This window comes from Sylvia atricapilla, chromosome 1, assembly GCF_009819655.1.
Source record: "Sylvia atricapilla isolate bSylAtr1 chromosome 1, bSylAtr1.pri, whole genome shotgun sequence".
NCBI lineage: Eukaryota > Metazoa > Chordata > Aves > Passeriformes > Sylviidae > Sylvia > Sylvia atricapilla.
The window spans coordinates 149,270,589-149,296,132 of record NC_089140.1 but is presented as its reverse complement, the minus strand read 5'-3'; the positions used below and the strand labels follow the sequence as shown (position 1 = coordinate 149,296,132).

The 25,544-nt window shown below is 41.9% G+C and overlaps 1 protein-coding gene across 9 annotated transcripts in view; it reads left to right on the top strand.

The window, feature by feature from the left end:
- SLC45A4 (solute carrier family 45 member 4) overlaps positions 1 to 25,325 on the top strand; it is a 63,897-nt gene extending 38,572 nt beyond the window's left edge. For all 9 annotated transcript variants that reach the window (XM_066336748.1, XM_066336803.1, XM_066336787.1 and 6 more), the window contains 6 exons: positions 12,942 to 13,130; positions 15,513 to 15,692; positions 15,803 to 16,878; positions 16,978 to 17,077; positions 18,091 to 18,302; positions 19,169 to 25,325. In XM_066336748.1, coding sequence (XP_066192845.1) covers positions 12,942 to 13,130; positions 15,513 to 15,692; positions 15,803 to 16,878; positions 16,978 to 17,077; positions 18,091 to 18,302; positions 19,169 to 19,531 — 2,120 coding nt within the window. In that variant the 3' untranslated portion in view covers positions 19,532 to 25,325. The remainder of the gene's footprint in view (positions 1 to 12,941; positions 13,131 to 15,512; positions 15,693 to 15,802; positions 16,879 to 16,977; positions 17,078 to 18,090; positions 18,303 to 19,168) is intronic.
- Positions 25,326 to 25,544: the final 219 nt, after the last annotated feature.

The window sequence follows — 25,544 nt, the reverse complement described above, 5'->3', positions numbered from 1 at the left end:
TAGTTTCACTGACTGGGCACTGTAATACATGTAAGTAAAGGATCTGCAATAAGAAGTCTTACTCATCTTGTAGTATTACATTTTATTGCAGACTATCAATTCCTGTTATTTGGTGCAAAGAGACTCCATGGATCTCATTTTCCTCCATGTACAAATGCAGTTTTATAATTTTTAAACAGCTGAGTGAGGGCAGGGGAACCACATCTCTGAGACACAGTGGGTGAGTTATTTGGAGTGATGCCTGAGACTCTGCTCTAGTTACTAAAATTTCCTATGAGAGCAACTCTGTAGTATGACCCTACAAACTCAAAATACTACGATCAAGGGTTTTATTAATTAGAACTTAGAAGACTTCAATGTGAAAGCAGCTCTACTTCTAAATCTCCCCTGTACATGTATAGAATGTGTTTCATGTAAGTTACTGTACAGGCCAAAACATGCAAGTTAGGAAAGTTTGAAAGTTTGAGGCAGGTTCCATAACCACCAACACTGTCTTTAATCAGCCCCAAAATTTCATCTAAGAGGATGGTTTTCTATAATGCTTTACCACAAGGCAGGTGGTTGGTGGCATGAATAGCTACAGAGAAAACCCACATTTTTTGGCAGGGAAAAATCCTCTTGATTAAAACTCTCTCCCTGACAGCCCTCATTCTTATATCTAGAGATTGTTAACAACCTCTGGTGAACTGCAGTGTTTATCCTGGAGCAATGTACATGGAAAACTGTGCCTGCAAACTCCAACATGCTGTTCATTTGTTGCAGCAAACGAGGAAAGCATTAATAGGATTTCTGTTCCGCTTGATGTAGCCACATGAGGAATTAACCTCAATAAAGGCAACTGTGTAGGGGAAAGCAGTTTCTCTTTAGGGGCTTAAGATAGGTTATTTGCAAAATTCGCCTGTTTGGGACTTTTTTTTTAAAGCAGACAATGAATAATGAGTTAGAAGAATCAGCGCGTTTCTTTATATATTCATTCATATAATTCAGCAACACTTTTAAAACAGCAAATAATTTAAAAGCCAATGCTATGTTACCACTCTCTGCTGACTTTCTGGTAGAGTTTCCCAGCAGCACATTTGTGACCAAAATGATCCCAGGCAGAGTGTTTATTCCTATCATAAACAAACCTGTGGTCCAAAAGCCTTTAGAAAGTCCAGAAGGTTGATTTTTTCAGCATGGTAACAATTAACAATACACTTTTTGTAAGCCTGTCATGAGAATGGTGCCTTTTTGGGAGGCTTTGAGTATTGAAAAGGGAAGTAAAGCACTTTGAGACTGCATGATGTCAATAGCCTAAGGAATGTAGGTAGGATCAGTTCAGCTTTTTTCTTTTCTGGCAGTTTGAGGGGAAAATGGCATTTGTAACAGGAAGTGTATATTGGGTAGCTATAACATTTATTAGCTATCAAGTTATTTTTCTGTTGGGTCAACCAGGGTAATTATAGGAGGAGCTGCCTGCACCACCTTCTGACCCTTAAAAGGACTATGAAAATGTGATCCCAGCTGAAATGTAAAGATCAACTGTCTGGTCACTAATCCCCAGGAAGAAAAAGCTTCTCAGATGGTGTCTGCAGGGGTACACAGGCCAAAAAACACCTCCTTAAGTCACTGTTTTCATGTGACTTCCAAGCATGTAGGCAAGTCTAAAAACTGGAGAAGGAAAGAATGGTTTTTATCAATGTGCAGAGACAAGCTCCTTGCATTTTACTCTTGAGGCTGGAAATGAACTGTTTTCTTTGCTGCTTGCAATTCAAGGGCGCAAATATTGTGCTGACCGGATTCTGTCTGGCTGCCTGCTCAACAAAATACTTTTTTGGCTACCCTCAGGTCTGCTTGCCTTCCTTTTTCAAGTTCTGTTCCTGGATACACTGAGCAGATGCCATACTGGACTATGTATATGCCAGTCATTTGTTTGGCAGAGTGAACCAGATCCTTTATGATTCCCTAGGGTTTGGGAGTTGGTGGGATGGAACAGACACATCGAGGGAAACTTCTGCTGCAGTGAATAGGAATTAATATCTTGGTCATGCCTTCTAGCCCAGTGTTTCCTACAGTGGTGGTTTAGAAGTCTTGGCCATGAGCAAGTCCCAGAACATTTGGGATCTCCTAGCCCTGCTGTTCATCTTGCCCTTGCTTAGTTATGTCAATCAGGCTTTCACCTACCCTTGAGGTCTGGGTAGAGCAGTGTGGAATGCTACTCAAAGCTTCCTTTGGGCACAAACTCCCTGTCCTGTGGAGCAGAACAGCATCAGAGCAAGGAGGCACAGGCTGCACCTACTGCTGCCTCATGGTGCTGCTGGGCAGCCCCTATTGAATAGGTCTCCCTTAAGCCAGTATGATTTTAATTAAAATCTTGTTCTTAGGGTGAATAGCTGTTTGTTGACCAGACCTTTTTAGGAGGTGGGAGAGTTGCTTCAATCTGGATGAAATACCCAGACTTAACATGTCAGGCTTGACTCTTCTTGGAGTTAAAACTAGGGGTTAACATGAATTTTTGGTTGGGATTCGACTCAGCCATGTAAGTACATGGTCATATTCCAGGGTATTAATGTGTTAATCGCTGCAACAAAAACTCCACTGTTGATTAATGGAACAGGTTGCTGAAAGATTTTCTCTTGTGTGTGTAAGAACCTCTCGGGTTTGGGAATTTTCAAGGAATTCGAGCCAAAGTCCTGTGCTTATAAATTTGTCAATATTCTAGAAACAGTGATGAAAAACCCTATTGAGCTTTGGATAAACTGGGATGCTGCATCTCTTCGGGCAACACATGTCACAGTAATTGATGTGTAATCTTGCAGCCAGAGGAGCGGGAAGTGCTGCAGCGTTACGTAATGCGCCGAGCCCAAGTGGGGCATCATGTACAGCTGATGCCTTTTAATTACATCCCATAAGGGCGAGGGAAGGATCAGTGTGGTGAAACAGCTTATTGATGGCTGCATTCATACATGGGCCTGCATACATTTAGACACTTAGGAGTGAAGGGAAATGGATGCTGATGTTGTGTGTGTGACCTCTGAGTCCTGTGTCTGCAGCTTGCTTAACTGGCCAGCAACAGAACACAGGCTGGGAATAAATAGCCTGACATTGTGAAGTCAGCCTTCAGTTGTTCTATGATACAGAACACAGCCTGTGTTTTTCTGGAGCATTGAAGAAAGTTTTCAGTTTTTTGCTTGATGTAAACACCTCTGTTATACCCTTAAAACTGCTCTGCAGTGGTGGTTAAAAAGAAATTTTTTTATTAGTGCTGGCTCAGCACACTGGAAATTGCATCAGATTTAATCTGTATTCCATTTCAGCTTGTTAAACACTGTGATGTGACTTTCTTATTAGTGTCAAAGTGATATATTTCTAGATATTGGTTAATAAGTGAGAGAGCAAGAAAAGTTAGAAACAAGTTTCCCAAGAGCCTAAAAGGATGGCACAGATAATCTAGAAAACTTGTGCAAATCACCTTCAGCAGTAGATGGGAGCCTTTGGCAATGTTGTGCTTCCTTGCTCTCTCTGCTGGTTATTTTCCTGCTGCAGCATGGGGAAAGCTTGTTTGGCATTCTCAGTGTTTGAGCATAAAAGGTTCAGCTTCTGTCTTAAGTAAAGCTGGCACTTTACACTGTACCCTGGCAAAAATAAATACCATGAGTTTGATAAGGATATAATTCAGTGGAACCTGTAGGAATTGCTCATTGGCTACAGTAAAAAGAAATAAAAATCTCCAACAGCAGTTGATTTTTTGGCCTTTCCTTGAATAGTGCAGATCATATGCATTACTTTTGATTCCTCTGCAGCAGCAGCAGCAGGAATAGCAAATAAATCAAATAATAAACATATGTGTCAATATTGGATAAGGAAGTAGGAGACTGGATTGCTATAAAGGCAGTAAGCTAGAAACAGTGTTCTACCTGAATTATCATAGGTTACCTCTGTGGAAGTAGGCTAGTAGGAGGGTTAGAAACTTTAAAATAAATAATGGAAGCTTTAAAAACTATGCTTGACAGCATTTGTGATCGTGCTAAAAGGAAAATCACATTTGCCTGCCTGCAGATCAGCCCATGTGTTCTCTCTCTCATGCCTCAAACCTCAGCTGTTCCCAGGCTTTTGCTTCCCCTCTCCCCCTTCCACACATACCTTTGGCTCGCTTCTCTTAGCATACGCTTCTCTTTCCTGACACAGCACCATAAAACTGGGTTATAAACCAGAAATTGTCAGGAAAGCCACATAAACCTTTCTACAACTTTGGCAGAACAGCCGTGCAGCAGCAGAGCTTAATGAAACACTAACGAGTCCCACAGTTGCCAAATATGAGAAGGGGAGGACAGTTGTAGGAGGTTGAGAAGCAATAATTGAGCAGAGACAGAAAATGGGAGAGCTGGGTGATGAAATCCTTTAAGAGGCCTGCCACTTATTTCCTTAATTCCATTTTCCAGAAGTGTTACTTAACCCACCGTGGTTGCTGCTGTCAGCCTATTGCATAGGGAGTTTCAAAAGGCAGAATAGCTTTGCCAGAAGGAGATATTACTCTTCTGCAGCTTAAAAACACCTCCAGAACTCTGTATGTGAAACACCACACTAATATTTCTGTACTGAAGCTGTTGAAGAGCAAGGGCTTTGTTTTATTACCAGTTTAGATGGTCTTTCAAAATGGACGCCTCTAGTCTAGGTGCAGACATGATGTGAAATAATTTCCAAATTTTTGGAAGTTAATTCTGTTGTAGCAGTGTTGACTTGTTCACATCCAACTCCTAAGGAAATCTAAAATTTGAAATACAGGTTTTAAGGGAATGTCAGACAGTTCTCCTACATCTCTAACCTAATGTCATCATTGTAATTTTCCTATTAATTATTTGTTCCTTTCTCTGATGTAGATGCAGATTTTTTTTCTAGAGTCCTGTACTTATGATAGGGTGTGACTAAAGCAGAAATGTGTGTGCATTTTAGAGGCCTGAATGTGCTGTAGAAGGTTTGAATATCACAGCAATGCTGGAAGCAGGTTCCAGTCCTAGAAGACACACAGTTCCCCAGCCCTCTCCCCTGCAAAGTGTCTCTTTGGTCCTCTGGGTTTTTCCTGACCATTCCAGGGTGGCTGCAACTGACTTCTGTTGGTAGTTTTGGAGAGAATTTTCTGCTTTTTGCCCTTGGATGTCAGGTTTTTGCAGTGCCGTGTTTTTCACGTCTCTGTAATATTCCTATTATTTGTTCTCTTGATTATCACTCTCCTCAGTGCCCATAACTCCATCCAATGGAGAAATTGCACTTTATCCCTCCAGTCTTGTGTCCCACAAAAAATTCCTTGTTTGCACAGAGGAGGCAGCCCTGTGTATCATCTGGAGCAGTAACAGGGCAGCTGAGAAAGATGAGAGCTCAGCATCCCAATCCTTGTGCAGCCATCCCTACTGACAAAAGCTAACCAGGAGGGGGACGAGGGAGAGGAGAGATTTCTTGCAAGTGGATGATGTTTGTGTTCCCGCAGTGTTCAGCTTGCAGAGTGCACGTACTCCCGCCTGTGAGATGTGGATATGTGCTGACAGCTCGTGAATGTTGCAGGCTAAGCACAAGAGCTCTGATTCGACAGGCACAAGAGGAATTTCAGGATGTGAATTTTACCAGTGGGAAGATTGAAGAAGATTGAAGCCACAGTCTTGAGATGCTGTTTATGCAGTAGGTTGTTCCCGAGACACTGATCAAGATGCTTGACAGCTTGCCGGGCAATCATTTTAATGTAGGAATCTAAGCAGCAATGAATAACCTCACAGTTTTGTTCTGAGTTCTTCCATCTGCTCTCTTGCAACTGAACTGAGCTCTGTGAGCACAAATATTGGTCAATTTTCACCAGTGTTATTGTGCTGTTTGCTGCTTCTTCCAAGCGACTTCTGAACAAGTGCTTGGCATGAGCAAGTGCCTTATACAGTCTGGGCTGGAGACACTAAATGAAAACCAAAATTTTCACCTAAAAATCAAGTCCTATATAAGCTACATTTCTTCTGACCCCAGCAGCTGTTAGATACTGTTGCATTAGGGGTGCAAATTATAGGCTGTCTTGTCTCACCTGCTACCAGACTCTGATTTAAAGAAGTACTTAAAATTATTTCCTTCTTAAAAGCTTGTACTCTCAGTGCTCAGATCATGGTAATGGTCACCAGGAGAAATTACTGTGCTTTTTTTTTAGCCTTTCCCTGTTGGTCAGAGTTCCTGTTTCAATCCAGAAGTTAGAATGTGGTTTCTCATGGGTGCAGCAAACTCTGTATACAAGTGCTGACTGTACCTCAGTAGTGCTAAGACCACCAGTCAGGCGTGTTCCAGTGCATTGGTTCAACATATGTTGGCTCAGGTATGGTTTCTCTGGCAGTTTATGGTCCTACTCTAAGCCATTAAATGCCCTAAAATCTGAGGGGAGATAGCAAGAAGCAAAGAATATCTTGTCAAAGTTTCATGGTGTCAAAACAAGCATTGCAGCTTGTTTGCAGTTTCTCTGGGAGACACAAATGTGTGGTAAGTCTATTTTTATTTTAAATAGAAGGGAATGCATATTTGGCTGAATTTACAAGATTATTCTGAAACCCCTACTCCTCATATAGCTCCTCCAAAGCTAAACTGCTTGTGTTTGCAGTGGTTCCTATAATTTTTATGTATAAGATGAAAAACAGATACCAAAGTTTGAACTTTTTCACAGCTTTTTGACAAGCATTGGTTCTGCTTGGTACACTCCTTAAAAATAGTCTAAACAAAGCAGATTGTATAAGCAATGCAGTTTTAAACATTAAGATCAATGTGAAATATTTTTAGCAGCACGCAGTATTTTATACAAGGATGAAATTGTGGAATAGAAAGCATTTGTAGGGCATGACAGCTTCTTGTGTTCGTTCAGAAATTTGTATGGTGTTTATTTAAAGTGTATAAACAAGTCTCTAGGTGATGATTTCTAACAAATGAAAATAGGACCTTAGCATCCTATTCCCATATCAGATCTTATTGTTAAGCTTATAAAGAACTATTTTTCCCCCAATAGAACTTATCAAAAAGAGATTTTGAATAGAAACTGCTGCATGGGACTTAATCTTTCTTCCATGTAACTCGTGACCTCACGCAGCCCTTAGACTGATGGTGACACAGTGAGCATTTCCTGTGAACCGTGAGCAGTGCTGGTCCCACTATTGTTGGGCACTTTTTTTGTCTGGGAAAAAACAAACCCTTATTTACTAGAAGCCAGTGTCCTGTTTGTTTGTAGCTGGCTGGGAAATGCCATATTACAAGGGTCTCAGTGGCAGTCGTCGCTCCTAACAGAAGCTGTTGTTGTGTTTTGCTCTTTTTCTCACTGATTTGTATGAGACTTCTGAGTCTGCCTTGTGACCTGCTCCACATTCATTTCACGCCACAAATACTAACCTTGTTTATCCAATATGTTTTTTCCCTCCTCGGTGTTTCCTCAGATTAGCTGTCAGTAAAAGGCTAAATAATAATCCTCCAGTTATTATTCCTCCCCCGTGAGGCCACCAGGCTGCTTTTCCAAGTTGGCGGATGGTGGTTTGCTGTAAGAGCTGCTACCTGGCAAGGCAAGTGTGGGGGTGGAAAATTACAGACAAAATAAAGGAACAGCATTAAATTGGTAATGGGATGCAGCTGCTTTGGCCTTTGAGCCTGCATGTGAGTCTCAGCAGCCTTAGGTAAAGGCATGTGCTGTGTGGAGCCGCTCTTGACCATACAAAATCAGTCCCAGCCGAGCTGTGGTCTGTTCTAGGGGGATGCAGCAGTTCTCAGCAGTTGGGACATTTCACTTTTGGCTGTAAGAGGTTGTGGACAGGCTGTCACATGGATGACAGTCTCATGGCTGTGCTGCCTTGAAATCCAGTCCAAGCTAGCATCCATGCATCTGTTATTCACGTCAGAGACTGGATGCTGCAGGGCTGCTGGCCCAGCACGTAACCACAGCCAAGTTTATTTAAAATACACCCCCCAGCTGAGTCCTTGCCACTGAATGGGGCGATGAGAAGGAACTTCTTGGTGTCAAAACATTCCCTCTGTCTCTACATTTCTGCTTATTGTTGTCTTTCCTTCCTCAGCTGCCTTCTGAACTGTCTTCCCATTTTAAAATATTGCATAGAATTATGACATTCTGTAAGTTTAGCAGCATACATTTACAGAGAAAGGAACAATTAGGATATTCAATTACCTTCCTCAACTTTCTAACGCCCTTGCAAACAATTTTCATCAAGTTTCATTTTTGGAGCTCATTCTTGTGAGGCAGAAGACCTCTGGAAGACTAAGGGGGGATTCTGTTGTTTAAACACAGGCACATACACACACAATTTCTTTAAGTATTTCAATTTTGTCTTGGTTTTTTTTGCTTCTCCTGCCAAATCACGCATGCCAACCTAAACATGCATATCATGTATGCAGACAGTCAAGATACTAAAACCAGAACAGCTTCTTTTAAGGGAGGAGTAGTATTTTGTGGTTGGAGTTCTCCTTGTCTGTCTGGAATATTCTCATTTATATGAAAATGTCTAGCACTGAAGCAAGCTACTGTTGAAATTATGAAGGTCCTGCAAACTCTGCCAGCATGAAGGGTGAATTTTAGGAAGAGCATCTGTGAGGTACCTTTTGAAGTCTCACTTCATGGGACAGTGGAGGCCATGCTCAGTGCCTCAGAAAGCTCTTTCCTGGAAAACTCCTGGTAGAACACAGCTGTGAGCTTTACAAAAGTCTGATTTTCCAGCAACAATGCTGAGTACAGACATCAGAGGTGACACCTGAATCTGGACAGAGAGAGAAGACTCTTCTGGAGACTAGAGCTCTTTAGAGTTTTGATTCACTAGACAGACTGAGCTTATCAATTACACGTCTCAACGTTCAGATCTAGAAAGCAAACACAAAATGAAACTCTGGATAATTCACTCTCCTGCCCATTGCTACAATGCATTGCTCAGGTGAGGAGTCTGTCAGGTCCAGGAGGGAATTCTCCCAACAACAGATTAATTTTTTTCCTGTACTGCTTTTAGTTTTTATGTGCACCGACTTCCCACCGGGATTCTTCTCTAACCCCACTCAGTTGTTTTCCACTTGAGTAGCCAACTAAATTCTGATGTGACAATCTCACAGTTTACATACTTACAGTAAAGCCATACACGTCACTTAATAAATGGTAACAGTTTGGAATTCTGCATGACTGTATGTAAAACACACATGATGATTTTATAAACTGCTGGCCTACTCTTGGAATGCAATTTATCAGGGCCCTGCCACTTAGCTTATGGAAGCAGTCCCATGGCATGGCTTCTCCAACAAGAGAGAATGCAGGTTGTGCTCATGTCAGGGATTCCTGCCATTACCCAATCTGTGGGAATGGCTCGTGTCTCACTTGAAAGTTATCCCTTTCCTGTTTACTTGGGGGAGCACTCAACGCTTTTTAGAAATTCTTCCATTTTTCTTGGCATGGGGCTATTAATTCTTGTATAGATTTTTATCGTGGCTTCTTTTTCTAAAGATAGATATTTTGGCTGCTAATGAGTAGTTCAATAAAAAAAATTCAATGTGTTTTTTCTAAAGAAGAATCTTGAAATATAACGTTCTTGGGGTTTCAAGTGTCCTTTTTACCCTTCCATAAAAGCTGCATCCATGGCTCTTTTCTGAAATCATTGAGATTCATGTCTTCTGCAAAGTAAGCCTTTTTCACTGTAAATATTTAGGTTTCGGCTTTTATTTATAATACTTGGATGTTAGGAAGATCACCCTTTGCAATAAGTAAAAATAAATTCTTCCCAAGAAAGCATTTCAGCCTCTCTCCTCTGACTCATGCATGAAAAGATAAAACTCATTAATTTTAGTCATGTGTCAGAGGTTGGGTAAAAAACTTTTTTTCCTTCCTTTTACTGACCTGTAAAATCAAACCATACCTTAATCTGATTTTGAGTTATTACATCCAAAGCTGATCTTGAAAGTACTTGAAGTCAAGTACTGATTTTTTAAAATAATTTTAGGACATTTTTAGGACAGTTAGCTATGGCTATAAAGCATAAAAAATACCTATCTGTCCAGTTTAGAAATGTGCAGGTTTTACAGTTAAAGGAGAAATATTTGTAAACAGTTTTTAGTTCTTTGCAGAAGTAATTTCAAATCACCATTTCAAATGGTTTGTATGTTTCCAGAACTTTTTTTTTGTTTTTGTTAAGATCTGTGTACACCACAGAGAAGTGTCATTGCAGACTGGAGACAAAGTGGTGGCCTCGAGGACAGAGGGACGGTGAGCTGTGCCAATACCTGGTGTCCCTGATTTGTCCTCCTGTTGCTTGTCCCTGATCTGCCAGTGTTTCCTTGTTGTTTCTGCTCAGTCTCCATTAAAACAAATTGTTTGTCTCACTGGATGTTGGATTATTGAAAGAAAATCTCTGTGTCCATTTTACTTAAATATGTCTATTTGATTGTTTATTGACATGAGATGTGATGAGGCTTGTTAGGCTGACAGAGCTCTTGCCAGCCTTCACCCCTGTGTTTATTTGAAGTCTGTATGATTTACTGCAGAACCTTCCCAGCGTCTCGCAAGTGTTTACTGATGGATGAGCTCAATTGAGACATCCCAGCTCATAACTCACAAGTCACAGCATAATTCAGAAAAGAAATGTCTGCTTTCAACACACAGCCCTCGTGCAGTGAAATGCCATCAAGTTATTCCAGATGTTGGTGATCACTGCAATAAAGATCCATGACATTGGTTAAGCTGCAGCCTCTCACTGTGTTTGAAACAGACTCTGCAGGGACTTGGCCTCACACAGTAGCAACGTTTGGTGCTTAACCAGTGCTCCCAGGATGGCTCTGTGCAGGCAAAATGGGATGAGTATTTACACATTGCCATTTCTTCTGTGTCCTGCAGAAAAATCATTCACCCTAAATGAATCATGCCCAGCTTTCAGTTTTACTTGCCTTGAACCAAATGTTTCCTCTTCCCCATCATTAATTCGTTTTAATTCAGCACTGGTAAGTGTCAACGTCCTGGAGCAGGTGAGATGCCAGTTAAACATGAGGTGCCTGAACCTGCTTGTGTGCTTGGGAAGCTGTTGAACCTGGTGAAGTTAAAGGGAGTTTCAAAACCACAGGGAGATGGAAGTTTTCCTTGCACTTCTGCTTGAATTGCTGGCTTCATAACTTGCATCATTGATAGTGTACATGAAGTGAAGCTGGATGGTGCAAATAAATGTTGCAGTCTGGAGACACCATGGCTCCTTGAACAAGAGCTTTAAGGTCTAATATGCAAATACACACAGTTATATCTCAGCTAAAACTTCCATGTCAGCCAAGACATCACCAAACAGCAGGAAAAGCTAAGCAGGAGATAGTGATTTGATTAATGACATGAACACAGTGCCACCTGTACAAACACAGCCCTTTCCTGAAGATCTAAATCCTGTGCAAAAGGAGTCAGTAGTTCCACGGATGTGTAGTATTGGCCTCAGTAGAAGCATGCAGCTGCCTGTAACAAGGAAAGGTGGCTGAACCATGATGCCATTCCCTATGGCACAAGGTTCATGGCAAACACAGATTGGGAAGTTTCAGCAGGGGCGGGTCTCTTCCAATAACGCTGGGCTCATCAGGGTAGCTGTCACTGTTAGCTTGTTCATTAGCCAAAGTTGACTGAAATCACACAGACCTTGGCCTCAGACCTGGATTTTGAATTCTGATGATGAAATTGGTTATTCATGCCAAAAAAAGCTTATTTTCCATAATATAAACTCTGTATCACCAGAGAGTGTACAACACTCTTGGGAAAATCTGTTCTGTCTCATGGAAGAAGTCAGTCTTGCTAGTCAAGATTTGGTGCTACTTTAAACAGCAGCAGATTAGACTTCCAAATTTGCATCAGAGGCTATTTTGGGCAGGGATTGGTATAATCCTGCTTGGTAATGGATGCCTCAGTGTGCTGAACAGGGAGCACAAGGTACAGGTTGATCTTGCCAGCAAAGGTCAAATGCTGCTTGCACTCACCATATATGGGTTTGGATAATAAATGGTTTTCCTTCCTGGGGTAAAGACACTGAGTTTTTCTGTCTTGGTATCAGCTGAACTGCAAGAAATATATTGTTTTGTTTTTGATGTTTTGTAAGAACCGTGTCAGAGTGTTACCTGCCCTGTGCTGATAAACAGCAGAAGGCAGGTCCCAGAGGAGCCGGCCAGGCTGCTGCTGTGGCCAGTCTGCCATCTGCAGGCCACTGCTACGTGCTGGGGATGTGGAGAGCAGGCTTTAGGAGCTCTTTCTTCTCCAGAAATTATTTCCAGCAAGTTGTTGTATTCTAGTAAGTGCTATGTAGTAAATTCTAACTTTTTCCCATCTGATCCTAGGAATGGTTATCTCTGTTCTTAAAGAAAGCAAAGACAGTGGGGATGAGCAAACCTTAGATTTATCTAAGGTGATGAATAATTGCTAAATGTTGTTTTTATTGTCTGTCTGTAATTTTTGTAAGTAAACATTTTTGTGCTTAGAAATGGGACATTTCATAAGACATTCAAATTCTTGTCCTTCACTTTCAGTCCATTAAATCTTTAATAACTCTTTTGTGGAGGTGGTCTTCAATGAAAACAGCACCACTATAATGCTCAATTTTGAATCTTAAAAGCTTTGTTGAGCAAGGGATCTGTGTATATGACAGCCAGGCAGCTTCCAAGCACCCCACTATCTTTGGGTTTATGTTCCATGAATCAATAGAGAATTCAGTAGCAGAAATACTCCATTGTTCCCTTCTTATTGCCCAGGTATTTGAAAGCTAAATCTGTGCTTTCCTTAGCTGTTTTTTTAACCATTGCTAAAGAATCTTAAATTAGTTTTTAATGCAGGAGAGAATTCACTGTAGGTAAATTACCCTAAATTTACCATTTTCAATGCTGTAATAAAACTTCATGTGTAGAGTGAAATGTTTGGTAGATACCATATAACCTTTCCATCATTTTTGTCTTCGTTTTAGGTCTTCCTGAACAATACTACAGCCTCACTTGGTTCCTCAGCCCTATCCTGGGCTTGATCTTCACTCCGCTCATAGGTTCGGCCAGTGACCGCTGCACGCTGAGCTGGGGCCGCCGGCGGCCTTTCATCCTTGCTCTCTGCATTGGTGTCCTCTTTGGAGTTGCACTTTTCCTTAATGGCTCTGTGATAGGTAAATAACAAAGAAACCCCCTACAACATCCCCTGCTAATGCACCTGCTTTGAGATTTTAATGTAGGAAGTAAAGATAATGTTCTGCATTTGGTTTACCTCATATTGAATGTTAAAATCATTAGGAATCTCCACAACCCTGCACTTGAGCTCTGTCCATCTTGCCTGTTACTATTTGAACTCAGGAGTTACAGCACTGTTCTGAGCATTGTGCAATCATAGCTGTAACTGGTATTAATAACAATGTTATTAATACAATGGTTGCCAGCATAATGTTTGCAGTCCCTGAGACGAATTTGGTCGACCCTTGACATGGGAAAATTGTAGCAACCTGTTCACAGGGAAATGTTTCCTGTTGTGATCCATTTTCCCTTTAATGCATATCTGGCAACACATCCTGTTTCCAGCATTTTCAAAAATTATCTTTTCACTTTTTCTTGTGCTTTTCTTAGACATGGTATTGAAAAAGTCCAGAACACAGTTAATATTTGTTTATCAAAAACTATGTGGGAAAATAATTTTTCCTGAGCCCCCATCAAAGCTGGTAAAAATAGTTTCCCTTGAACATAGTTTACTACGAATTTAATCTACAATCTCTTTGTAAATTTATTGTAGGAGAGGTGACAGCAAGTACGTTTAGGAAAATGTTTACAAAATGATTGGACCGATGCAAACAAAAGGAACTTAGCACCTAATAACATCCTCTTGGCTCTCTTTTTTGAGGTTAGATGCAGCTGAATTGTGAAACAGGTCTACTAATTGAGGGAAATGAATGGAAAGTTACCTTGGCTCAGCCTGTTAGAGCCAGACTGGAAAGCCAGGCTTCAATTCCCTGCAGATTGCAGTGGACAAACTATTCAGATAGGTGACATTTAGTTTGTTTTTAAATTTATCCAAACACTAAATATTATTTATTTCAATTGTTATCATATGGCATTGTCCTGGAGTTGACTGTATGGTTTGGTATCAATTATATTTAGTTGTCATCAATTGTATTTAGTTGTTTTGTCTCCAAGACTTATTCCTCTTCTTCCAGATGTTTGCAAGATGCTAGACTGCAACCCTCTTACAAGATTTTAGGTGATAAGAAGCTCTCAGTTCATACAGTAGTTTAGGTCATGAGCCATTGATACTGGCAAGCAAACCTCTGGCTCAGGTTATAGGCTTATTTTGAAGCCTTTTAATAAATCAGCACAAAATATTGACTATTTTTCTTCTTCACTTTCCTATCCTTAGTCTCCAGTTATTTGCAGTCCTAATTGCAGTTTGGGACAACAGGAGATGCTGCAAAAACTATATCAGACCCTCTTTCATAATGTGGCCTCTGGCAGTAGCAGTCATAGGGAGGGGTACCAGGAACACAAAGATCGGTTAATCCCATTCGTGATACAGCCATGTCCCAGGAGAACACCTTACCCAACTCCTGTTCTCTCCTGCCCTGTTCAGGTTTCCAGCAGATCTAAAGCACTGTTTGTGTTTTCTGCTGAACGGTTCAGCTGAGTGTGGAACTGTTAAAAACTTCTTTAGCCTTCAAAGGGCTTGGTATAAATGAGGATTCAATATGCAGGAATCAGCGCTTCAGATTTAGATGACTTTTGGTGTCTTAGCCAGTTCATCTCCTTCCACAGACATTTTAATCAGTTACACTAATGGTTTTATCAGCCTTGCATGTGTAAGTTCTAAATCTCTGTGATTTGAGTAATTCATGCTTTTGTCACTGGTTCATCTCATGACAAATTATCCAGCTCTGCCTTAATGCTGCCTTTCTACTCTGTAGACAAAAAGCATTTCATCTCATGCTGTCAACAGAAGCTGACTGATGCTTTTTGCAATGCAAAATAACATTCATGTTTGCTTCATCCTTAAAAGTTTTGCTTATAAAAATCGATCTAGAAAGTAAGAATGTTTAAGAGAAGCAAAGAGAGAGATAAAGGGGTTAAATTTCACTTTATCCTGCTGTACTTCTACTACTGCACACTAAGCATCCTGTCAGGAATACTGCCAGCAGTACCTGTGGATGTATATGACAGATGAAATATGTCATTTTGGATGCTCCCCTCTCCCACCATGGCTTTTATAAAAACAGCCTTCAGCATCCGAAGGAAAATACATGGGAGGAATATGAAATAATATCCAGTGCTCCCAGAGGTTTAAGAGACGCTTTATAAAATAACTTCTTGATAAACGTCAGTCTTAAGAACGTAAAAACCATCTGTGTCCTAGACCTTCCATGGTGCTGTGCCACAGAGCTGAAATTGCCATTTTCCTCCATAAAGGAATATTTGCAGTGAGCATGTTGGCCACCTCTCTCTTAAGGTGTTAAACTTGTTCTTAGGAGTCTTTTTAAATGAGATGCTCAGATACCTCTCCCATTTCTCCTCAGGTCTGGCTATTGGTGATGTCCCGGACAAGCAGCCCATTGGAATAGTTCTCACAGTGCTTGGAGTTGTGGTGTTGGACTTCTGCGCCGATGCAACCGAAGGGCCAATTCGGGCCTACTTGTTGGATGTGGTGGACAGTGAAGAACAAGACATGGCCCTGAACATCCATGCATTTTCAGCTGGTAGGGAGTTAACTGAGATGTTTTTGGCGGTTATTCAGTCTTCCTGAGGACCAGGTTGTGGCTGAATTTATTTTTCCTGAATTCACTTCTCATTTTTTTCTGTTCCACAGGTCTTGGAGGAGCGATTGGCTATATGTTAGGAGGGCTGGACTGGACACAGACCTTCTTGGGTAGCATTTTTAAATCTCAAGAGCAAGTCCTTTTTTTCTTTGCAGCCATTATTTTCTCTGTCTCTGTTGCTCTCCACCTTTTTAGCATTGAAGAAGAGCAATATAACCCTCAGCAAGACAGGATCGATGATGAAGGAGACACACTTTCCAGTGCCAAATTCAGTGGCAGTCTCCCTCCTTTGAATCGGCTGAATGTAATTAGTGAGGAAGAGCCGTATGGAGCTTCCATGTTCCATGATGAGGTTCAGTCGGAGCATGACCTCAATATGGAGTTCCTTGAAGTGAACATTGTGAGAAGCAAGAGTGACTCAGTTCTGCACATGCCCGATGCCACATTGGAAATTGAATCAGAGCTGCTTTTCCTGCATGATATCGAGCCCTCCATTTTTCAGGATGCTTCATATCCAAACACTCCCCACAACACGAGCCAGGAGATCATGAAGTCCAAACTCAACCACCTGTCTGCATTCCTCAGGGAGAATGAGAAGGAGGAGGAAATGTTGCTTGATAATCGTTTAAATGAAGATAAAGTCCCAAACATCAACAGCTCCCTACCAAAAGAGTTCCTCAACGGACACGCCAGAATAGGCATGAAGCAATCCAGCACTTCCAACTCCATGCGGCGGCGGAGGCACATGTTCTACCGGCAGCCGTCCTACACCTTCTCATACTACGGCAAGATCGGCTCCCACCGGTACCGCTTCCGCCGGGCCAACGCCATCGTCCTGATCAAGTCCTCGCGCAGCATGAACGACATCTACGACATGCAGAAACGGCAGCGGCAGCGCTGCCGGCACCGCAACCAGAGCGGCACCACCAACTCCAGCGGGGACACGGAGAGTGAAGAGGGCGAGACCGAAACCACCGTCAGACTCTTGTGGTTGTCCATGCTAAAGATGCCTAAGGAGCTGCTGAGGCTGTGCGTCTGCCACCTCCTGACTTGGTTCTCCATCATTGCTGAAGCTGTGTTCTACACGGATTTCATGGGACAAGTCATCTTCCAGGGTGATCCAAAGGTAGGAGAGCAGTTTCCATGGGCAAACCTGCTCAGAGTCCCTAGTTTCTGAGATGTGCTCAGTACAACAAAGTGATGTTGGTGTTTGTGTCTGTTGCAGGCCCCTTCAAACTCAACTGAGCTGCATGCCTACAATGCTGGAGTTCAGATGGGATGCTGGGGGCTGGTGATTTATGCTGCTACTGCTGCTGTTTGTTCAGGTAAGAGACTGTGCAGTCACACAGTGGAATGCACCTCATGCATTTATTTCTAAGATAAAAGTAGAATTATGGAATATTCAGAGTTGGAAGTGACCCGCAAGAGTCATCTAAATCCTGGCCTTCCTGAAACAGTGTTGCTTCAGTTGGCATCCACCTCCTTTTTGAGGTAGAGAATATTTTGGAAAAGCATTTCTTGAGTTCATAAGGGAAAATGCTTCTTTAAGAATCAATATTAAAAAATTCCTCCAAATGTAGAGGTGGAAATATGAACAGAAGGTTAGGTGGCATAAAGCACAAAATGAAATCAAAGGATGTTGAGTGGCATTTAACAAGCCTTCATGAAACTAAAATTATGCTTGGTAGAATATTTAAGCATATGCAAGAGGGTTTTTGCAAAGACTGTTTATAAATCAAAATTATAAATATGTATTTCTGAAAGTCATTCTGCAGATAATTTGGGCTTACAGTAGATTTTGAAATTGAGACTTTTGCCAAACTTAAATTCTACCTTTGGCAGCACATAGCAGGTGTTCTGCATAGTTCAGTACCATGGGGGCGGGCTCTTTTTGAAGCAGAAACACATCCTGTTCCCAGTGAAGGCTGTGCTGTGCTGGTCAGACAGCCCAAATATGAGCATCCACCTCTTGAACATGGTATAGAGCTGCCATGGCCACATCAATCCCCTAGAACTTCAGTGAGCAAACTGATATGTGAGAGGAACGGGTTTCCAACTGAAAAAAGTAGGTTTAGATAAGATTTTAGGAAAAAATTATTCCTTATGAGGGTGGTGAGGCACTGGAACAAGTTGCTTGGAGAAGCTGTGGATTCCCTATCTCTGAAAGTGTTCAGGGCCAGGTTGGATGGGGCTTGGAGCACCCTGGGATAGTGCTTGGAGTGCCCTGGGATAGTGGAAGGTGTCCCTGCCCATGGCAGGGGTGGTTTGAACTGGATGGTCTTTAAGGCCCTTTCCAACCCAAACCATTCTATGGTTCCTGTTTTATTTATCCCTGCAGCCTTGTTGCAGAAATACTTGGACAACTACGACCTTAGCATAAAAGTGATCTACATCCTGGGCACGCTGGGTTTTTCCCTTGGCACTGCAGTGATGGCCATGTTCCCCAACGTGTACGTCACCATGATAATGATCAGCACGATGGGAATAGTCTCCATGAGCATCTCCTACTGCCCCTATGCACTTTTGGGACAATACCATGAGATAAAACAGGTATGTGGATTATTTGGAGTATATATGTGAAGCAAGGCAGAACATTCATGTTTCTTTTAAGATCATGGTGGCAAAATGGATTTGTTAAATCCCATTATTGAAGATACCTGCTGTGTTGATACCTGTTGTGTGCCAGAGCTTGAATGGATAGTAAACAGCAGGAGCTGGTGCTGAAATCAGATAGTCTTTGTATTGAGTTGGCTCAGAGAGGGTCATGATTGCTTTTTCCTGTGTTGAGGTATAAAACAATCCAGGTGCACATGGCAGATGAAGAGAAATTAAATTATTTTTGGAATATTTACAAATATCTAGTTGTTACTCCTGTCTTGGATGTAGTATGCTTGTGTTACTCGGGTTTTTCACAGTCTTAGATTTTGAAGTGACTCTGGAAATGCAGGTGTAATTTTAGGAATGCATAAAGCAAAACAATTCTGCTGGAAACAAGGACAATTTTACTTCCCGGCAGTGTCATTCCACTGTTCCATTTGGGTTAAAAATTACAGGAGGAACATTTATTGTAAGTCCCTGCATTGCCATTGGAAGGGGGATTCCTTTTTATGATCATAAAATTAATGTTTCACATAACACCAAATGTTTCACGTAAAATTGTTTTTATGAAACCTAATCTTGGGGCTGACTTGGGCTAGAAGTGACCCAGTCAATACCTGCCTCATGCTGCAGGATCCTGAGGAATATTATGTGGATGAGCAGATAAGGAGGCTGTTGCCCTGGAGTTGTGTCGTGGTGCTGCACAAAGATGATGTGAAGTTGACCGTGGGGCTGAGAAATTCAAGGAAAGTTCTGGTGTTCAAGTATTGCTTTCATCCATTGTTTTAGCTCCTACCACATTTCTTGTCTTTTTGCAGTACATTCACCACAGCCCCGGGAACTCGAAGCGAGGGTTCGGCATCGACTGCGCCATCCTGTCGTGTCAGGTTTACATCTCCCAGATCCTGGTGGCCTCCGCGCTCGGCGGCGTGGTGGACGTGGTCGGCACGGTCAGAGTCATCCCCATGGTGGCTTCGGTGGGATCCTTCCTGGGTTTTTTGACAGCGACTTTCTTGGTGATTTACCCCGAAGTCAACGAAGAGCCAAAGGAAGAGCAGAAGGGACTGGGTCCTCCAGAGGCAGCTGAGGGCAGCGGCGCGGGCGCGGAGAAGCCGACAGTGCTCAAGCTGACGCGCAAAGGAGCTGCAGCGGCGGAGCCAGAGGGCGAGTCAGCCGTGTGAGGCCACCGACACTTGTTCACCCACATTCCAAGGAGTGCAGGTGCAGGATCAAGAACTTTTGTTGTGGTTTGTCTTTTTTTTTTCCAGGAAAGCAAATTAGGACCTTCACTACTTGTAGCTAAAATTTGCAGAAGAAAAGGCAGTTTAGCGCAAAAATGTAAATTAAATTCTGTAGTCCTTCCTCTAGGTTTGAGCAGGTCGCTCTGATGCTAATTGCTTTCTCTACAACTTAGAAATGTCATTTCTGAACACTTTTTTATTAAGAATACATTTAGATTTCAAATAAGTTTTATTAATCTGCATGAGACTCACAGTGTATACAATTAGCAGTTAGAAAAATTAAGTTTTCGGCTGTTTTTAAACTAACAGAAAATGGAAGCTATCTCAACCTATAGTCTCTTGCCATTTTTTTGTCTGAACATTTCAGATTTCACTAGCATAATAACTGAATCAAATGCTTAGGCATCAATTGATTTTTTTCACAAGCATGATATTACTGGTCTGACAGCTACATTAATTTTAGACTTCATGTTTTTGTTAGTGCAATTACTGCAGAATCCTTTTATTTGCAATTATTTTCAAGGGAAAAAAAAAAGCAATTACTGCGGTTTCTAAGAAACTGCCGTGAATTCTTTTACTCATACTATTCACAACCGCTCCCAAATCTGCTGCTTGTCAGGAGAGGGTGACACTGGGTGCTGGATGTCAGCTGCAGATGGAAGGAGCAGCAGCTGGGAGAGGTGACCAGCACTCACAGGTTTCTTTATCACAAGTGCTGCATTTTATGAATGTCGTTGGAATATGCTGTGACAATTTTTAGCTGAGAGTTTCACATGCTGGTGAACTCGGGGGTTTTCTCAGCATTTAAACCTGATCATCTCTGGATGAAGCTGCCATGGAGAAAGGGCATCTCTGGGGTCAGCTTTGTGGGAGGGGGTGTGCGGATTCTCTTCTGTAGGGAAAAGAAGTGATTGATTAATTGCACTTTTTACAATCCTTTAACCTCCTGGCTGGGAATGCAGCAGCCAAGGTAAAGGCACGGGGTCAGTACAACAAGTAGAACCCAAGGCCTACCTCCGTCACTTTATGGCATAGTCTGGGTGTATAAAAATCTGTGTCAGAAGAGCTTTTAGGCCTTAAAATTCAAATGTTGCTGTTCCAGTCCCTGTGTTGGAGGAATTGTAGGCCAGAGCTCTTCAGAGCTGCCGTACCAATGTCGTCAGCACATCCTCCATGTCCCTTCCATGATTCAGGACACAGCTGCAGTGCAAAGATACTTTTCTGGAAAGAGGTTGAACGAGTTGTGCTAACTTGATTTAAAATAGGTTTGGATCATTATCCAGCAGCCATTTAAAGCAACTTTCAAAACTTGTGTTTCACAAACTTCCGATTGTCATTTGTAAGATATGTTTGTGATACTGTTCACTCATTTTGGCTTGGGCCCCCCAGGCTGTCATCAATCCATGCTGGACAGGCAAACACAGTGCGGTGTGAGATTCCTGCTGCCTCAAACTCCTCCTCCTCCAAGACTTGCAAATGCCTGTTTCAATCATGCTGCAATCCAGGCATTCAGACAAAGAAGCTATATTTTAATATGAAAAGCAGTTTTTATTGAATTACTTGAATTGTCAATGTATTTGAACAATTGATGTTTGGGTGTATTTGAAGGTGGCATCCATGGGTTTCTCTGAAGTCAATGCGTATGGCCTCTGCTATCAAGGGTGACTATGTTTTTAGGCTGGTGACATCACAGAGCACTGAAGTACATGTAATCACACAGGACTTAGGGGTTGTATTTGGTTTTCCAAATGTCTTGAGAAGTCTCTTTTTTTTTTTCTATGGTGAATATTTTTTTATGTAGAACATGTACTGTGAACTGTGTTCAGCCAGGGGAGCGATACTACTGAAGAGTATGAGACTTTACTGAAGAAAGCAGTTGTGAGAAATTCTGTTGTGAATTTTATCATCTCAGTTACATTTAATATATTCTGGTGATGTTCATATGTGAGAGACAAGTGTTGTGTTTCACCCTAGATCTGGCATTCTCCTAAGTTACATTCTGAGTTACACATTTTAAAGTGGCTTTAATATTTTAGTTTTGAAGCGCCTTTTGAAGATTCTGCTCTTGGTTAAATAGCCACTGTCAAGTACTCCTTATTTTAATCTCTACTGCTGGAAAGGGTCTTCAACAGTTTAAAAACCTGCATCTTCTGACTGGGGCCAGCATTACCCTTTTCCCAAGGGTTCCATGGACCAGCATGGATCAAATCTCCACCACTCCACATTGCACTTCCAAAGCCAAGATCTTTCACTGCAACATCACTCTGACCAAGTAGCTGCAGAGAGGGAGGAGAGGCTGAAGCTTCATCTGACTTCACATCCCACAGAGGTAACATGAAACCTTTTTGGGAGTGAGCTCACCCATGTTTGTGGAGCTTTCTCAGCCAGGGAAGGGCAAGGAGTGAGGAAGGACCTTTCATTTCGAGCCCAGAGTCTTCAAACAAAGGCAGGGCAGGGCAAGTTTTGTCACAGACAGCTTTTGGCATGGCTTAATTTCTAAGAACTGGACACTAAAATCCATGTTGGGAGTTGTTTATAGGGCTCATAATGCAGGAATACACACACTGCCACGGCAGGAAGCTGATTTCACTCCCTGGTAAAGGCAAAGGAAATAATTATTCATTGTAAATGCGCTGAAGTTTTTGTAGTGTTGCCAGAAGAATTAACTTGGGGAGCCCCAGCCAAAGCATCTCCTATCTTTGGGATAGCCTGGGAAACCCCCACACTGGCTTCATTTGCTGAGGTCTCCCAAGGGCATTCCTTGGATGTCAAAGTTTTCTTTCTAGCCCCAGCACTTCTCATGGTGGAGTCAGCAATGATTTATTTCTTCACCTGTCCCTTACCTTTTGATACAGAAATGATTTTCTTTTGGTCACAATTAAAGTAGTACAGTTTCATCTGTTTCTTGCAGAGCTTGTGGAAAGAAAAGTTTGAAGTGGCTCTTTTTTGTTATTCCTGTTGACTGTGAACATTTTTTTTGTTTGTGTTCCTCTCTAGTTGAAGTCATCCCCTTAGACCTTCAGTGCAGTAGGACTAAGGTTTAGTGGCTCAGTTCTGTGTTGTTCAACAGTATAAACAATTTTAACATGTTCTGCTGCAGTGATGTGTGACACGAGGCCCTGCTAGTGCTCAGACCCTCGAGGGCTGTGGTCGATCTGCTGCACATCTTGAGATGTTTCATGTGAGAGCAGAGAAGCTTTGACTTTCACCCCTCAGAAAGGCAGAGTGTGGGTTTGGCCCCATTGGGTTATTCCAACAGTCCAGTGAGATCTGTGCTGTTTATGGACAGCAGTTTCAGCCTACAGAAGCAATAACTTCTTAGGAATGTTTCTCTTCCTGCTGGTTTGATGACTTTCATAGAGATTTATTGCCTAAATAGCCTTTTAATAACACAAATCTGGTGGTTTGCTGACACTGGCTGTGAGTAGTTGTGGAAAGATAGGGGTTGTTCATCATCAGGAGGGAGGAGGCCAGTAAATCCAGCAGAGATTTGTGCTCTTGAAACATACCTCCTTTTCCCCCTTCATTTGGAGCCTTTCTCTAGGCTCTGAAGTACTCCCAGCACATCAGTCTGAAAAGGACGTGGATGCAAATTTACCCTCCTGGTTTTCTTGCTAATGCCAATGCTGGCACTCAGACCCCAGGATGAAACAGGCTGCATGAGGTTTTCCTCATAGACAAGGACTGAGTCTTTCTTATCCCTCTCTCACCTGATCTGAACCCCCCAGCACTTGGAATGACAGCAGCGACCATGGTGCTTTTTGCCAGGTACCTCTTAAAACCTCAGCTTCATCATTAAGAACGTGCTCCCTGCCCTTGGTCCAGGGTGAGCTTGGCTTCCTCCAGCATCCACCATGAAAAGCAGGATTTTCCTGGCTGCCAGGTCTCATAGCCATGCAGGTTGAGGTCACATCTATGAGTAAAGGTAGAGAAAGTCAAACTTCGTTCCTGGGAGAGCTGGGACATCTGGGCAGGAGGAAAGTGCAGGAGGCAGGTGCTGAGATTTGGGGTTTTTTAGGGATGTGTGTGTGTGTGTCTGTACCTCTTTGTTTCTACACTTCCAGACACACTGCTCAGGCCAAAATACCTTTGGGGGTTGTGTATTGCTGTCATTGTACTCCACAATGTTTTCAACTGAGTTCTTCCAGGTTTCTCTCATCCTAGTCTGATGTGAGACAAGCTCAGCTATAAATATATATCCTATTTAAATGAACAAATGAACTCCTGCATGGTATTCCAAACACATGTAGCAGCTTCAGCATCTGAAGTGTCTGTCGTGAAAGAGAAGTTGGTTTTCTTTGCAGCTGTTTTGTCCTCGTTTCCTTTGAATAGGCCAAATAAATGTAATGGACACCAAATGTTGCACAGAAATGCTATTGATGACTGTGTGGAAGAAATACCAAATTTTATTTTTCTTTGCAGAAACTTTATGGTTTCAGAGAGTCCTTTAGCTGTTTTCCTTCCTTAAATGACAAAGTTGAACGTTTGTAAAGCATGTCACAAAATGGTCATTTGGAAAAAGTGGAGCTACCCAAAGTTTTCTCTTTGTCGTGTTGCATCCAAAGGAGCTACAGAAGCTCAAGCACCAACTGGGGTTTGAATTTGAGGCTCAGCAGTTCAGAAACTGCCTTAGAAGACATCAAAAAGGCCTAATTCCTTTTCCTGGCATGGCACTTGCACCCCACTGATCTGCTCATTAAGGTGTTCCAGGTTTTCATGTCGTTTAAATTAAAATCACCTCCTGGAAAACCTATTTGGTTTCATTCCTCAACCCGAGCAGCTTCACCTGAATTTCCACCTCAGCTTCCCTTGCCCGAGGGGGTGCAAGGGGTGCCCAGGAGGGACAAATACATCTCCCACCAAAAGAGCACATCTGCTGTAAATAAAGGGCTTTTGATGCCCTTGCAACCTGCTAAAATTTTAGGAAAATTGCAGAGCATGGTTCAATTTTACCTGTTCTGGCACATTTATTCTTAAATTTGGAAGTTTGGGGTAAAGCTCTGGGAGCATTTAGTCAAACTTAGTGTCACTTTATTTACTGCGCACCTACTCAGTCCTTGGCAACAGCCAGATTGTAATAAATAACCCCAAAATCCAGACTTTTCTCTCAAAAAATTAGCAGTTCCCAATGTGAATTTGTTTTGCCTGATGTAACATGAACACTAAGCCCTTTAAGTAGCCAAATGACCAGCTTATTTTAAATGCCTCATATTACTAGAAAGCTGCATATAGGCAACTCGTAGCGGGGAAAAAAAATTAAAAAAAAAAAAAAAAAGAGAAAAAAAGAAAAAAAAAGAATATTTAGTTCCTTTGTGAACTGGCCATATGACAACTACTTTTTTATCAACTTATTAAGTTGGGGCACTATAATAGCTCTTGCTGAGTTTAGCAATGTTTATAAGCATGTGTTAAACACATAATGTTGTTTTATGAGGAAAAAGGGATAAAGAAAAGTGATGTCACAGATGAATGTTTGAGTGCGTAGACGGCATAATGTATGTATGATTTTTATTTCTACACTGTTGAGCTTATTTTCTGTTTAAAGGTTAAAAAAATTGTTGCATGAGAACTGTTTTATTGTGTTCTGCACTTTCTGTTCTTTTTGTATAATCTTGATTTTTTTTCATTTATGCTTAGAAAAGAAAAAAATCAGTTTAGAAATATTCTACTCCATGAGACATTGTGTTCCAATCCATTGTTCCGAAGTTCGATCTTAATAAACATTTCAGTAAGAGTTGGTGGCTTGTGTCCCTGTGGTGTTTGTGGGGAAGGTGAGAAGAGGGACACCTGATCCCTGAGCTGTGCAAGGCAAATAATACTCATCTGCACCCCTGAGCTTCATGAATATTTCCAAAAATGCTACTGCCAAACATTGCCTGGCAAAAATGCAGGTGTTGTAATTCAGAGATGGTTCTAAACTCACCTGACACTTGTAGGGTTCAGTTGTAACCCA